The sequence below is a fragment of the Anomalospiza imberbis genome, chromosome 2 (assembly GCF_031753505.1).
Source record: "Anomalospiza imberbis isolate Cuckoo-Finch-1a 21T00152 chromosome 2, ASM3175350v1, whole genome shotgun sequence".
In the NCBI taxonomy this organism is placed as follows: domain Eukaryota; kingdom Metazoa; phylum Chordata; class Aves; order Passeriformes; family Viduidae; genus Anomalospiza; species Anomalospiza imberbis.
This window is the reverse complement of record NC_089682.1, coordinates 90,878,611-90,893,578: the sequence shown is the minus strand read 5'-3', so window position 1 is coordinate 90,893,578 and position 14,968 is coordinate 90,878,611. Positions and strand designations below refer to the sequence as shown.

General features: G+C 35.4%; 1 protein-coding gene across 4 annotated transcripts in view; it reads left to right on the top strand.

The window, feature by feature from the left end:
* Positions 1-14,968, top strand: part of DIAPH3 (diaphanous related formin 3) — a 205,633-nt gene that overhangs the window by 115,889 nt on the left and 74,776 nt on the right. For 3 of the 4 annotated variants that reach the window (XM_068182284.1, XM_068182283.1, XM_068182282.1), the window contains one exon: positions 4,891-5,102. In XM_068182284.1, coding sequence (XP_068038385.1) covers positions 4,891-5,087 — 197 coding nt within the window. In that variant the 3' untranslated portion in view covers positions 5,088-5,102. Of the gene's footprint in view, positions 1-4,890; positions 5,103-14,477; positions 14,643-14,968 lie in introns of those variants that run through there. The other variant, XM_068182285.1, reaches the window with a different exon arrangement.

The window sequence follows — 14,968 nt, the reverse complement described above, 5'->3', positions numbered from 1 at the left end:
CCGTAAATACCAGTTCCATAATTCTGCATCCTGAGATAATTGCGATAAAACTAGAAGTTTAATACGTACATTTTATCAAGATTTTCTGTGGCTATTGTAATGTTGTGGTACTATAGAATATTCAAGAAACCGAAAAAATAATGATTTGAGCAATTTCATGTCTCTATATCTGACTTTATCGATATGAAGATTTATAAAGGAAAGAATAATCCAACACAGGGAGAGGTTAATGAGAGTAACATAAAATAAAAATGAATTTATTGATAGCTTTGGTTATCAATTTTTTTCTTTTTTTTCAATCCCATAAAATTTATGTTGACTTCAGTAAAGCACTTGATATTATGTACAGTGGGAGAATATTCAATAAATATTAGAATATTAGAATAAAAAGTATATTAGAATAAAAAGTGGAAGAATATTAAAATAAAAAGTAGAAGAAACAAAATACTGTCTTAAAAGGAGCATGGTCAAAAAAAAATTGTGGATTGCACCAATGAACATTTCTGACACAGGGTTAGATAGTTTGCCAGATGAGAGGGGTATTGGGTTGTCATCACTGGGTGATCCTGATGAAGCAGAATAAAAGAAATGAAAATCAAGAGCATGAAGTACAAGATCATGCATCTTGATACTGTAATAAGGGCTTTGGTCAAGAAAAAAAAGGATATTTTATTGTAAGTTAATCAGATAAGGTATTCCCAGAATAACTGGAGAAATTGTAATGCAAAAATTAAAGGGCTGATGAGTCATCACCTGAAACACTGTGCAGAAATATTTGAATACAGAAGCAGGTGAAGAGGCTTCTGGAATAATTGTGATATTAGAAAACCAGATTCAGAAGCCCTAAGAACGAAGTTGTCTTAACCATAAAAAAACAGATGATAGGAAATCTAATTATTTCTTATAAAAATAGCAGGAGCCATTCTGGAAGAGGGCTGTGAGAGCTTAGGGGGTATGAGCAGGTCTAAGTAGGCGATTGTTTAGGCACTAATGCATTGTATTCAGCAGGCAGCTTTGCTTTGTGGGCTCACTGACATTCAGAACCTCAGGGTTTGACTTTATTTTTTAACTAGCTTATGAGTTGTGTACTTCAGTTTGGCTTGGGTTTTTTTCTGAATTCTTCCAGGATTAGGGGTTAAAGTTAAGGAGTTTTTTTTAATTTTCTGCCACTCTTCTATGTCCCTTCAGATTTTATACCATATCTTTCAGGGGCACACAAGAAAAGGCTGGCAATTATTTTATATTATGTTTTTTTGGAAGAGCTGGTTATATTTAGAGGTTTGATTTTTTTAAATCTGTTTTCACTAAATTGAAAGCTGCAAAGACAATAGTACCAAAATTAATAGCAGCATATTGTGAACTAGCCTTTACTTCAGGCTATCATCAGAAATATTGTCTTAAAAGAAAATATATCTAATAGTTACACACTACTGAAATCAAAGGCATGCTGAAATCTTAAGTTCAAGAATAACCTAAGATCGTGACAGAGGAAAAAAAAACCTCTTCATGACAAAACACAGATAAAGATTCTTGATCAAATATGTAAATGTCCAATGTTAAAAAAACTGAAGTACTAGAGTGAAAAACTGTCTTTGCTGGAAGCAAGAGCTTGAAAATCTGGTATAGTACCTGTTAATCAGCTCTAGGCACTGAGTTATTTTGCTGGGTTTCTCATCTGGGTAAAAGTGTAGCTGTTACTCAGCTGCTGCCTGCAATTGGTGTAGAGGATTTTTTGGTGAGTTGGGCTTTTGTATTTTTAAATCACTGTTCCTTGCCAGCTCTCATAATTTTGACATGTACAATATGTACGATATGTATATGTCACATTAATTTATACTATGAACTCTTTATGCAAGATAAACGGTCTTGTGAAGAGTCCAATCAATAGTTAGACTACACACAAGTTGTTGTATTCTGTGTTTCTTAGCATCAATTACACAAAATGGTGTGTGCCTAACCCTCAGATGCTTCTCACAACAGCAGAAGTATGACTTTCTATTAAAATCAGGTTTGTTACTGGGGCCAGTGAAGACTGACACATCTTAGTCAGCTTCTAATTGTCAGCTTTTAATTTTAGCTATGCTTCCCAAACAAAGCAGTTTTTTAACTACTGAAGCCAACTGACCTAACTGGTGATGATTTTGGTTTACCAGTTGCTGAGTCAAAATGTGCAAGTCTAACATACAATTGAGAAACTATTTTTTGAGTAACCAGAGGCTTTTTTAAATGATGATTATAAAAAAATTTATCACATTGCCATGGATCATTTTATAGTTGTCTTAACTTTTCTGCTATGAATGGGATTGTAGTTGCTATGCAGCATTTTACTGTGGTTATTTGGGGACTCTGTCAGGCTTGTATCAGAGAAGGATGTGTTTATTCTATGTATTTTATGTTTTCTCTCACATAACTATTTGGTGTATGAAATCAGGGATCTACTACAAATCCTATGGTGAGATGAAGGTACCTTTACAGATATTACAAATATCTGTACCTTTACAGATATTTACAGTATATTATGAATGAAATAAATAATTAAAAAGAAAAAAAAGTTGTTAGACTAGAATTCACAGTGTGTTCTTACCTCTTTATGTATTGCTCATATCAAACTTAATTAAATGTTAAGTTGACTTCATAAATAATCAAAAATGAGTTTAAACCAATAATATATAGATAATATAGATCTAAGAAAGATCTATAGTAATAATATAGATCTAAGAAAGAATACATTCTAAGTATCCTAAAATTACTCTGGTCATCTTGATATTTCAATCAACTATTTACAGATCAAGCATTCAGCTTTACATGCATTGCTTCAAATGGATGAAAGTTCTATCTCTCTTTTCCTGGCTGTTATGGTTTGACACTGGCGCAATGTCAGCGCCTTATGAACATGCACTTTCTCAAATAATTGCTGTGAGATGTGATCAGGAATAGAGCGGAGCAGGCTCAAGCTTAATAACAAAAGAAAAAACCTTATTAAGCTACTACTACTACTATAAAAAACACAGACACTAAATCTAGGATGATGACCCTTTAAAACACTCTTCTTCTTCTTAATTAATTTCTAACAAAACTACAGTGAGACACCACCCAGGATTCCCGATTAAGTTGCCACCCTTCAGATAATCAATACTCAGTCCATCAAGGGAGAGAGAAGTCTCTCTTTCACCACAGACTCCCCCAGGAAACACAATTGCCACCCTTGTGTTTCCATGTCACACATGGCAACTGCCCGGAGAAAATCTGCCAGTGTGACACTCTCTGTGTCACAGTGCTCTCACTACCATGCATGGACAGACTGCTCATAGGGCTCCTTTAAGGATGCTTTACCACGGACCAAAAGAGACAACAGTTCCACTTCTCATCTTGGGACTACAGTCCCCCCCCATTTCCCCCTGGGGCCGAGGGTCTAAGAATAGAGATAATCTTCTTCCTGAAGACAGAGGGCATTACTATTCTTTCTTCAACTTTTCTCTTTTCTCTCCATTCCTGTGTTGGTAGTTGCTGAAGCAGGTCTCTTTGGTTCACTGCTACATCCCCCTAAAATGTAGTCTCTATTGTAGGAGAATTTGGTTCAGTCTATGGCTAACAAGAAAAGTCGAGCCACAAGCTACTCTATTATCTCCTTCTACTTAAAAATTTCCTCTTCTAACATCCTAGATCTCAGACTGTCTCTCTTCTACTTTAAATCGAGGAGGAGTAATATTTTACAAAGCCTTAATTTCTCAGGAAACGGTTAAAAATTCAGACTCTCTGGATGGCTGCAATCTCTGCCGAAAATTCTAACTCCCCCACTGGGCATCTTCCCTCCCCTTTCTCCTTCTCCTCCGCCAGCAAATTTACAGGCACTGTCGGACTCTCTATCTCCTTCCCGCTGGGGCGGGGGACAAAGGCATTTCTACTTCTTTTTACCCTTCTACAGGAGCTGGCTTGGTTCCAGTCCTTCAGCCCCCTCGGCTCACCTCGACCAGGCCACATGGCTTCCCCTCCCCCACCCAGCCCCATGGCTGGGCAGGGGAGGTCTGCACAGCACCTTGACCAGAACCAAAGAGAGAGCTCCCCTGGGAGTTCCTGCTTTTAACCCCCTGTGTTCTCAGAGGTGTATCATTACCTTCCGTGGTCACTCCAGGTGCCAATATCCAAACCTAACCACTGATTGGTTTGACTACCAACTTCCTGAAAAAATTCATTTCCACGTCAAACCACGACATTGGCAAAGAAAATTTTTGGGTTTTTTTTATCCTTCTCTGAATCCCTGGTGCTTTAGCTCCACTCCTTTCTTTTTCCTAAGTCCCTGTATTGCTCTGTTGTACCCTCTCAAATGCTTGGCTGGCACTTTTGTTCCAACAAATTCTGTTGTGTTTTTTACCGTACATAGTGCTTTTAAACTAGAGAACTGAGGTTTGGGTTTTATGCATAGATGCATGGCCCAATTTTCTGTGTTTGAGAATCTTATTTTCTTCATGATCATTCATAAAAATGTTTGTATTTTCTGTTTTAACAGAATGAGATGGAGAAAAGCTTTGTGGTTCTTAGAATATCTTGAAAACTTGTCCTTTGGTTAATCAGAAGAGAAAGACTGGCATATGTATGCCTCACTTTCACTAAAACAGAGCATTAATTGCAATGCAAAACCTTGGGCATAAAAACAGATGTAAATACAACATTCAAACAGCATACATCTAGTGAGAATAAGGAATCTGCATAAGAGAGGAGAGCTGAACATTGTCGAGTGACGTCCTCATCTTACATTGTAATTTGTTCAGTGTGCTTTTATTGCAGAATTAACAGTGTAGGATGCTGACTTGGCTAAGGTTTTAACTCTTGCATTTTGGAAACAATGGTTTTTGTTTAGTGTGTTAACAGAATGAATGTTCTGTATTTTAGTCTCAGCAGAAAACCTGGAGAAGAGCCTCAAGCATATGGAGAGGCAACTTCAACAGCTTGAGAAGGATTTGCAGACTTTTCCAGTTCCTGAAGATAAGCACGATAAGTTTGTAGCAAAAATGTCAATATCCTTTGAGGCACTGTTAAAAAACAAAACAAGTCAAAAATCCCTAAGTAATTTTACTGCATTGCTTTAAATTTTAAATTTCTTTGCATAACTTCTGTCTAGTTTGTAGCATGTATTTTTGAAAAATATTACTTGTTTTTCCTCTCAAAAACTAAATACGTGTACAGTTCAATTAAAGGATTCCTCTGAAGTGGAATGGTTGAGGAAAAAATGCTTACTGTTGGCTTTTATACTATATATGAGTTTCTTAACTTAGTAATGAGAAGTTATAATAGGAATGTTAAGCACTGTAGTGTTACATGGCATTTTTTATGTCAGAATCTCTTAGAAAAATGTGTCACCCTGTGTCTCTTTTTTTCTAGTGTATACATTATCACTGTAAATGTTTTTGTACATGCAACCACAGAACCAGAAAATTTCTGTTATTTCAGAAATGAGATTCATAGCCCATAAAAACTGTTTTCTGGTGTTATTTTTGCCAAAATTCTTTTTTTCACTATTTACTCCAAATATTGCAGCCAATTTCACTGCCTTTCATAAGAATACCTTGTGACATCAAGATAATTAATTAAACTGGAAAAAATGTCATTCTTTCACTTAAACCTCTCTAGCAAATGTTGGCCATATATGCTTGGCACCAAGACTAATCTGGAAGCAGAAATATGAGCAGACAGATTGAAATTTTCTCTGCAGGCATGGTTAAGTTGTTACCTAGCTGGAAGACTGCTTTGTTATGTACAAAGGCTGGAGGACTTGGGACACAGTCCTCTTGATTCATCTCATCCTATTACACAAGCCATAGCAAATGACCCTGAGGCCAGGTGGATGTGCTGGCTCTTCCTATGTGAGGGCCAGTTCTGTCTTTGTTAGATGCACTGCAACCCAAGTGTTTACAACTTAACTTCAGGCCTTCTGTGGCTGCTGTGGGTTATCTTTACCTTCCAGTGTTGTTACTGATTTTTTGTAAAGTTGGGTATTTTGTTGTTGAGTTTGTTCTGTTTAATGTGATGCCTTTTCTTCCAGCTCAGTGTGTTTTTGGGAAATACATTGCAACCCCCCAGCATGGTGTCTCTACAATATGAAACATAACTTTGATCCTGAAGAAACTGACAGCATAATAGGAGAACTAGGAGATGGGTCCTGAAGGCAAGAGATAAAATATTGCCAGGAAATTAGAGAAAAATATATCCATGGGAGCTTTTGGAGAATATTGCTAGGACTCACAAAGTCTGTGTTTTGTTTTGAAAATTATATATAGTCTAGGAAGTTAGGAATGGAAAGCACTTGTTAAAAAATCTAAACTATGAAAAAGGACAGGCCCTTTTTTATCTGTTAGAATATAATAGACTATTTCAGTTGGAAGAGACCTACAACAATCATCTAATCTGAAATAGTCATGATGCAGGGTCTTCAAATACCCTCTAACTTTTTGCATTTTTTTTTCTAATGACTAGATTTTGAAGGAACAGATAGAATACAGCCTTCCTTGGATATGTAGTTATAAAAAAAGATAAGAACTAAATTAGCAAAATTCAGTTGAGAATGAGTGAATCCTCCCAAAAATTTAAGAAGAAAAATCAAGAGAAAAGTGGATAAATAAAAATGTAATTTATATCTATTATATGCTAATACCAAACATCTAATATTCAAAAATTATTATGTAGGATGCCTCATTTCCCCTTGTGTTACTCACTTTTTGGGCATTTATGAAACTTCCTGGCAGAAGTGAGTGGAATACCGTGATAAAAAGTTATAAATTGTATTTAAGACAGAGTAGGTAGGCAGACCTTGTCAATAAGTAGCATAAACTTTTTCTGGGATTGAAATTCCATCCCCATATATGAAGACCATTAGAGTTTACTGATCGCTTAAAAAGGATAGTGATCATCTTAGAAAATGCAAAGGAGGACCTACAATTTGTCTTTTTCAGGCATCTCAAAAGCTCTAATCCTGCTGGAGAAGATGTGGATTATCAATGTCTGTTAAGAAGATAAGTCATAGCCATAAAGTTAAATTTGTTCTTTCCATCAATTTTCTTTAGGGAGAATTTTAGTTGACCCTACTGTGTAATATTTTAATTGGAAGGATGATGTTAAAGGAAGGAATCAGTAGAATTACTTTTCTTAATATAAAATACATAGCAATAAATGCCCAGGAGTAAACAGTGGTCACAAAACACTTGAAAAAAATTCAAAATTAACTCAAATATAAACTTAATGGACTACAGACTCTTACATGAACTAAGCTCGCTGGAGGCACAAAGGAATCATGCAATTGAAGAATCGTAGAATAATTTGGGTTGGAAGGAATCTCAAGGATCATCTGGTTTCAACCCCTCTGCTATAGGCAGGAACACCTTTCACTAGACCAGGTCAAAGCTGAAAAGAAGCCCACAAGTTTTTTAGAAGGGTTAGGAGGAGGATTTTCAAGTCAGGCTTTGCTACCAAGAAAACTGATGAAGACTAAATGAGAAATGAACATGTATTAAGTGGAGCTAAAATGTGATGGCAGAGAGTCATTGTGTGTTTTGTAAAGAGAAAGCATCCTTTGCAGGTCTATTGCAGCATGCAGATAAAGGTAAGAAGTCAATAGAACATAACTGAATTTCTATCCATGTTTCAACAAAGTGTTTTCACAAAGACTTATAAGGAAAGAAATTTCTTAGGTTAAAAAGTGGTTTGATTACTTTTTTGTTATTAATATCTTTGAAAAAAATCCTCACATCAAAGGGAGATACTGGCAGATGCTGACAAAACAGCAAGTGAACTTCAGTGATTATAGACTGATATACAGAGTATATACTCTGTATAATATATACTCTGATATACAGAGTAATTCTCTGATGGCAGAAAATCAAAAAAGTTAAGAAAATACAGTAAAAATACTTGTAATTTTGTGTCCCATGCAGAAGGAAAGAGAGGAATATATTCTTTGTGTCTTTAATTAACCATGGGTTCATCCCACGTGAAATACTGTCCAGCAGGTTAAAACACACTAACAGAAATGTTTCCACAGACTACAGACAATTAAACTGAAAATGTGAATGAATTTCATATAAGGCCTAGATAGGTGGCTAACAGTAGCCTAGAGGCAGCTTTAGCTCAGAAGAATGACTAACATACAGATTGCTAGAAACTGAATTATCATGCTACATTTGCCAAGTTTTGTTTCCTCCTTGCTTTTCCTAATTGTTGGGTATTGACTGCTGTCAGAACCTGGCAAAATAAATATTTGGTCTTACTTGGAATAAATCATAGTTTAATAGTAAATATAGTAAATAATAGTAAAACCAAACTATTATTACCAAATATAGTAAATAATAGTAAAACCAACTATTAAAGTCTGATTAGTGACCTGAGACCATATGCTGAAGTGAATAATGCACATTTTATTTAACAGTAAATGTGGGTTGGTAGGGGGAAAGGGGATGTAAAGCAGGAGATAGTCCCCACACCTGGATCCAGTGGTTTGCTGTTAGTCTTCCTTCACCTTGGGCTTCTTGGTTGTGGTTTGTCCTGAGGTGGTTGAAACTTTTCACTATTTATACATTTTAGCAAACAAATGCATTAATGGTCATTGGCTACACAGTTCTCTTGCTGTTAGTCCTGTGCTCAGTCTTTCTCTTTGTTTGAGTCAGTGCTTTTCTTGGTTCAGTGGGTTGTGATCTTCCCCTGCCAGAATTACCTTGCACCCAGCTGGAGCTGATTTCAGCACAGTTGCTGAGTTGTCTTTCCTAGTCAAAAGGAAATGGACTTTGACTTGGAAATTGGACTTTCTAGAAATTCTGCATTCTTTGTGTCCATTATCAGTGATCTATTCTTCTCCCCATCTTTGTTACCTTCCCCTAGGTCTGAGATAACACCCAACAATAGTACCAGCTATCTCTTATCTTGAGTTCCTGTCACAGTGGCTTAATTTATAGTCCCTAGGAGGCATATTTATGGAAGGGCATCTTCAGTAGTCAGAGTTGCCCATCTAGCTCATAACTTGGGATGGTCTTTGTTTGACCAGTGATATTTGTATTTGCAGTTGCTTCTTTACACAGATTTCTACAGTGGGAATTGTTGTCTGGATGCATTAATCAGGATTTGCTACCCAGATCTCACCTCTGCCAGGTTAGAAACATCCTGTCGCTCCCTTCTGTTCTTATCTCACATCAACATCCTTCTGTGGCCTAAGGAGTGTTTGAGACAGGCGACTGTGCTCTTTAAGTCCGTACAATAGCCATACTACATATTTAATTGTATTAGACTATTCAAATACAATATTTTGAATAGTAAATATTATGAACAGAAATAGTTTACCCTCACCTACTACCTGACCTAGCAGTCAGACAGCAATTTCTAAACAGCATAGTTGCATACAGCTTTTAGTCATGTCTGTGAACACACTAATTAAAGCAGCTCACTTTTAGGAAAATAGGAACTTCAATGAATTACAAAGCAGAAAAGGTTTGATGTAAAGGTTAGATAATCCTGCACAGCATGATGAAACCTGGACCTGTTTTTACTTCTATTCATATGACAAGGAAATCTGAATGGTGATGATGTCTTGAAAAGCATGTGGGTCATAAAAAAAAAAAAAAAACAGCAGGAAGTCTTAAAAAAGAAGGATAGTGCTTTGTAGAAAATAATTTTTCATCCTGAGTACAATTAAGCTCCATGGACAAGCAGGCCATTACATCCTGTCGCTAAATATCACAACCCAAAGCCCCCTAATGAACTGATTAGCATTCTTGTTTCTTTAGGAAGTCAGAGACATGCACAGTTGGTTCACTCTTTTATTGACAAAGTCTGTAATTATGAATATTTCTCCTATATATTAGATTGTGTTAATTTGCGAGCCATCATGTGTATGCTAGCTGAAAAGAAATAGTTATTATCTCAATTCTTCTGTTTCCTTTAATTAGGGAAGTCAAAGAATATTGAATTGATATTGATCTAAGGTATTAAATCCATCAAGTGAAATGTTCCATAAAAAGCACAGTGAACAAAATACACTTGTACATTCAAAATAAAAATTTAGTGGGTTTAGGGAGAGTATTTAAATTGCATTTTAAAAGTTTAATTAAGTGATTTAGTCAACATGCTGTTTATCAATACAGCTCCCATCTTCTGATTTTCCAAGCGCCAGCTGAGAAAGTTTGAGCTTACTGATAAAAGTGATGTTGATAGTATTCTTTTACAGAAACTTGTGGAACTAATACTTCAGAGACAATCAGCTGATTGCTGCTTTTCAGTTAGGAAAAAAGTATTTTCTTTTGGTCAATTAGTTGTTCCTTTGCCATTTAATTTGATTTGTTGACATTGCAGAAAGAGGAGGAAGAAACAGCACTTAAATAAGTCAGAGCCTTCACTACCAAATGAGGTAAAAGAAGCCCATTTCAGCTGCAGGGAAGGGTCTTGCTGCCTCCAAACTGTTGGTTATGTAATTGACCTCATAGTTTGAAGTTCCCCCTGTACAACATAAACTGAATCTTTGAGATGTCCTTGTATCCTAAGAACTTTGTGGATTACAGGACCTGAGCTCTTCAGATAAAAAAAGATTGTGTGTTGCTTTTTGGTAGAGGGTCAAGACATTAACTGTGTGGACAGGTAATGAGATAGAGCTTTGTCAACCAATGTAAATTTAATTTAAGTCTATGCTTCTTTTAATATCTGGTCTGGACTTCAGGCATATATTATAGCTAGCACTGGTTTTACTTGTAATACATGATACATACACAGTGGATGCAGCAGCTTTGTGTGATACAAATACTTGCTAATTTGTTTAGTATTATAACATAGAGATAAGTAGGAATGAATCAAAGAGAAGGTATTATTTGACAAGTACTCTTCAGAAGGTACTGATTTAAAAATCTAAACATTTCTATGTGTTTCTTGAACTATTATTTTCAGATGCAGAATTTTTCTGTTGAACTTTGGTATATGTATATAAAAAGAATTCTCTCTGACATATATTTTTCAGACAATTGCAACTATTTTTCCAAAATGTGAGAAATCCTTAACAGAGTGCTACAGTATTCACACTGCTTGCTCTTAGAAAATAATTTGTTGAAATGGTTTGAAGTGACCTCAAAGTCTTTTTGCATCAGTCTTCAAAAGGTTTGCCATGTTTTGTGGGGGCTGTTGTCATCTAGTATAGTGGCAGTCTCAGTTCTCTTTTGAAGATTCTGCTAAAATACAAGTAGTCAATATTGGGGTCTTTTAAGGAAGCGTTAAGTTGAGATTAACGTTATTCATCATTTTTTCTAGGGTAACAGCTGCTTTTACTTGGATTGATATGCTGCACTATGTTAGTATTTTATATACACAATGTATTAAAATCAGTATGAACTTCAGACAACCAATTCACTGTGAAAAGAGCTGCCAGAATATGCAAGATCAAACGTACAGCAGTTAGAAATTCTGCCACAGATCTTGTTTCAGCTGTGCAATGTTGTCCTGTTACATTAATTAGCAGAATGATCTGTAGTCCAGTGATTCCAGAAAGGCAGTCCATGAAGTAAAACCACTTCATAAAAATTAAATACCAAACTACTTGATTTTGTTTTCTTCCCACCTGTGTTGCAGCTCAGGTGTACTTCTGTCTTCACTCATCCAAAACCAATGAATTGTGTAGTTGATAATGTGTATGTATCAACCTGTTCATAATAATTATAGTTGGGATTGCTGTACTCAGTAGTATTCCCTGTTGTTTTCAGTTTAGCTAGAGTTGGCTACCATAAGCCATATTTAAGGAGAAAAGGAAGAGAAGTTATTAAAAGTACCTAAGCTGCAGCACAGTCTCAGTAGAATGTCAAGAGCTCAGGGGTATCCCATAATGCTCCAGATTCATCGTGTCTGGCATTGAAATACTAGATAGCAAAAAATATTGCCAGAATACTGTAGTTTGTGTTTAAAATTATGCATCAGATATTCAAGGGGAGTCAGTTTTCAACAGTATAAAATTAACTAGCTTGTATGGACTCTATTAACATAGCTGTAATTTTAGCTGTGTCTTGAAGAGTATCAGAGAAATTTTCTCTCACTTTCCTTACTCCCCAGGTTTTCTTTTCAGGATAATTTATTGTAATTTACAAGATGAAGTCTACATTTTACTGATAATTTCAACCCTTTTTTTTTGTTTTTGCTTCCTAGAAAACTATAAATACTGGAGTATTTAATATCTGGCATTTATGTAGAGAAACAGCAAAACTAATTTATCTAATTTTCCTTTACCCTTCACTCTGTGGAAATAAACAACCTCATAATTGCAAAAAACTATATTTTTTTCATAACATCTGTTAATAGTCAAAGAATCACAAATAATAAGTATCCTAAATTTTAGGATCAAAATTAAACCAGATGTCGGAATTATTTTTTTCTAATTTCACTCTTTTTTGTTGTTTTGGTTTGTTTGTGTTTTTGTGAACTGGTGACATTTCTTTTGATGGTCTTAGCTTTTGTGTTGTCATTTCTTATTTCACAGAGTCCTTTTTAATATAGTCCTTGGGCAGCATTTATAGACAAACCTCTCATAAACTTTCTTTGGTTTCCTACCAATAGCTTTTTAAGAGTCTGAATAATTTTTTAAGAATCTCGAGTCTAAAGATCAGTTTCCTATGCGCTATGCTCATCTTGGGAGCTGAGTAAAGGAGATTCAAATTGATGTAGAAGAAAAGAGGGCTGGCAGCATCAGTTCTCTTTGAGCTGTTGCCAGCCAGTCAGCAAGGCAGTCTGGAGCTGCTTATGAGCTGCATCTTGTGAAGTTACTAAAAGCATGAAAAGAAACTTGTACTGGCAAAAGAGCCATGTTGAGAAAATCCAAAATTAGGTGGTTGATGGGTGATAGAAGATGTATATTTTTAAATTGTGGAATCTTGACTTTAGTTAGTCCTTTTTCACAAGACTGTCGTAGGGGGGGCTGTTCTGCACTTACATAATCATTTAGTAGCCGTTAGTGACTAATTAGAATATTGTGAAAGTGCATTATTTCTCCCTTCCTGCACATATCTGAGATCATTATTGTGTGAATTTCTGGCCTGGATTCTGAATCACAAAAAAAAAAAACCAGAAACTGCTTACTTGTTATTTTTAAAGCAACCTTCACAAACCAGAAGGACACTTAACAGTGCAACTGAAATAGAATTCAGCTTCTAAACAAAACTAAAAAAAGGAGTGCATTGCAAAAACCTGAAGAATAAAAACAGTCATCCAGCTGTAAAATGTTAATATGTACTGGTCACTAGTGGAGTTCCCCAGGGCTCAGTATTGGGGCCAGTCCTATTCAACATCTTTATTGATGATCTGCATTACAGGATTGAGTTCACCCTCAAGCAAGTTTGCTAACAACACCAAATTGGGTGGGAATGTTGATCTGCTGGAGATAGAAAGGCTCTGCAGATGGATCTATGCAGCCTAGGACAATGGACTGAGGCCATTGGTATGATATTCATTAAGAAAAAATGCTAGGTCCTGTGCTATTCTGTTGGTCTAGATTTTTATGCACTTGATTAAAAATTCTGTGCTTCAAAAAGTGTTCATAGTGTATTTATTCTGTAGTAGAAAGTGTACAAACACAGTAAATTCTCTTTTGCAGTAGTTGAGGTGGGCAATTGAGAGTAAAGATAAAATGGCTATTTCTTGTCTTTTGTAGCATTCACTACAGCAGGAAATTAATGGAACATAAATATTTGTTTAGCTACCATTTCGTTAAAGTACACACTTCCTGAAGTTGCCCAACATAAAGAAATGGTTATGTAGAATATTTTGTCTTTGAGCTTCTTTGGAAAACTACATTATTGGAAGTTCTGAATAAACATAGAGGTTTTTCTTTTATATGCAATATTTTGATGCTGTTTATAAATTACCTTTTATATAAATAGTTTTATTGTTTTCACCTCTAATTTAATTAAGTTGTGTTGACATTGCAAATAGCCTTAGGAAAAGCATAAATACTTAGTGCAGCCTTCAGGAACAGAAATAAATGCATTGCTGTTGCAATGAAGTTTTTTGTCTTTCATGATTTTTACTTTTAATACTGTTTATCAATATTTCTCTTTTTACTCTAATTTTAGTAGGGACTATAGTATTTATTGATAAAGTATTCAGGTTAATTATTGGTATCTGTACCTAAATATTGTAATTATACCTAAGCATTTAGCTTCAATAAGGAGACAGTGATACTAAATAAACTACATGGGTGCTTGAAGTTAGATTAGTTACATACATTTCATTTAATTTCATAAGAAATTATGTAGTAATTGAATAATCTGTAAATTTAAAGTGGTTGAGATATTTTGATGAAAGTCCCTGAATTTATTCATAGGCCTAGTATATACAGTGAATACAACATGGAAGAAATTATTTTGGTCCTTATTTGAGGAAGTAAAAAATGTGTATGACATGCGAATCAATGTTAAGTGAAAGCAGTGTGTTTGGATTCACTGAGTATTCTTGCAGCCTTAACAGCAGTGTACAGCTTCCTAGATCATGCCAAAGAAGATTTTCAGAAACTGTCACGGATGCATAAGAACATGGAAAAACTCTATCAGAATGTGATGGGTTATTATGCCATTGACCTGAAGAAAGTTTCGGTGGAGGAGTTTTTAACAGACTTAAACAACTTCAGGATGATGTTCATGGTACAATATGTTTATTATATACCTAATGTTTCTTAGAAGTTATATTTTGTAACCTTTTCTATATTTATGAATTTGGATAATAAGCTGATTTCTGTCACATCTGGCTTGTTATGATGACATAGCTTAACTTACTGACTACTCTCCTGCAGGAATATTGTATGAGCATGAGTTTTGTGACAAAATCTGGAGGAGTGATCCAACTAATGCCTATAGATCAAAAGAAAGATCTAAAGATTCACTTAGTCATTTTCCACTTGCTCCTCATTGCAGCCTGGTCATTACAACTTATTGCAACACATGTATTTAGGTTGCTTGCATGTTTCCCA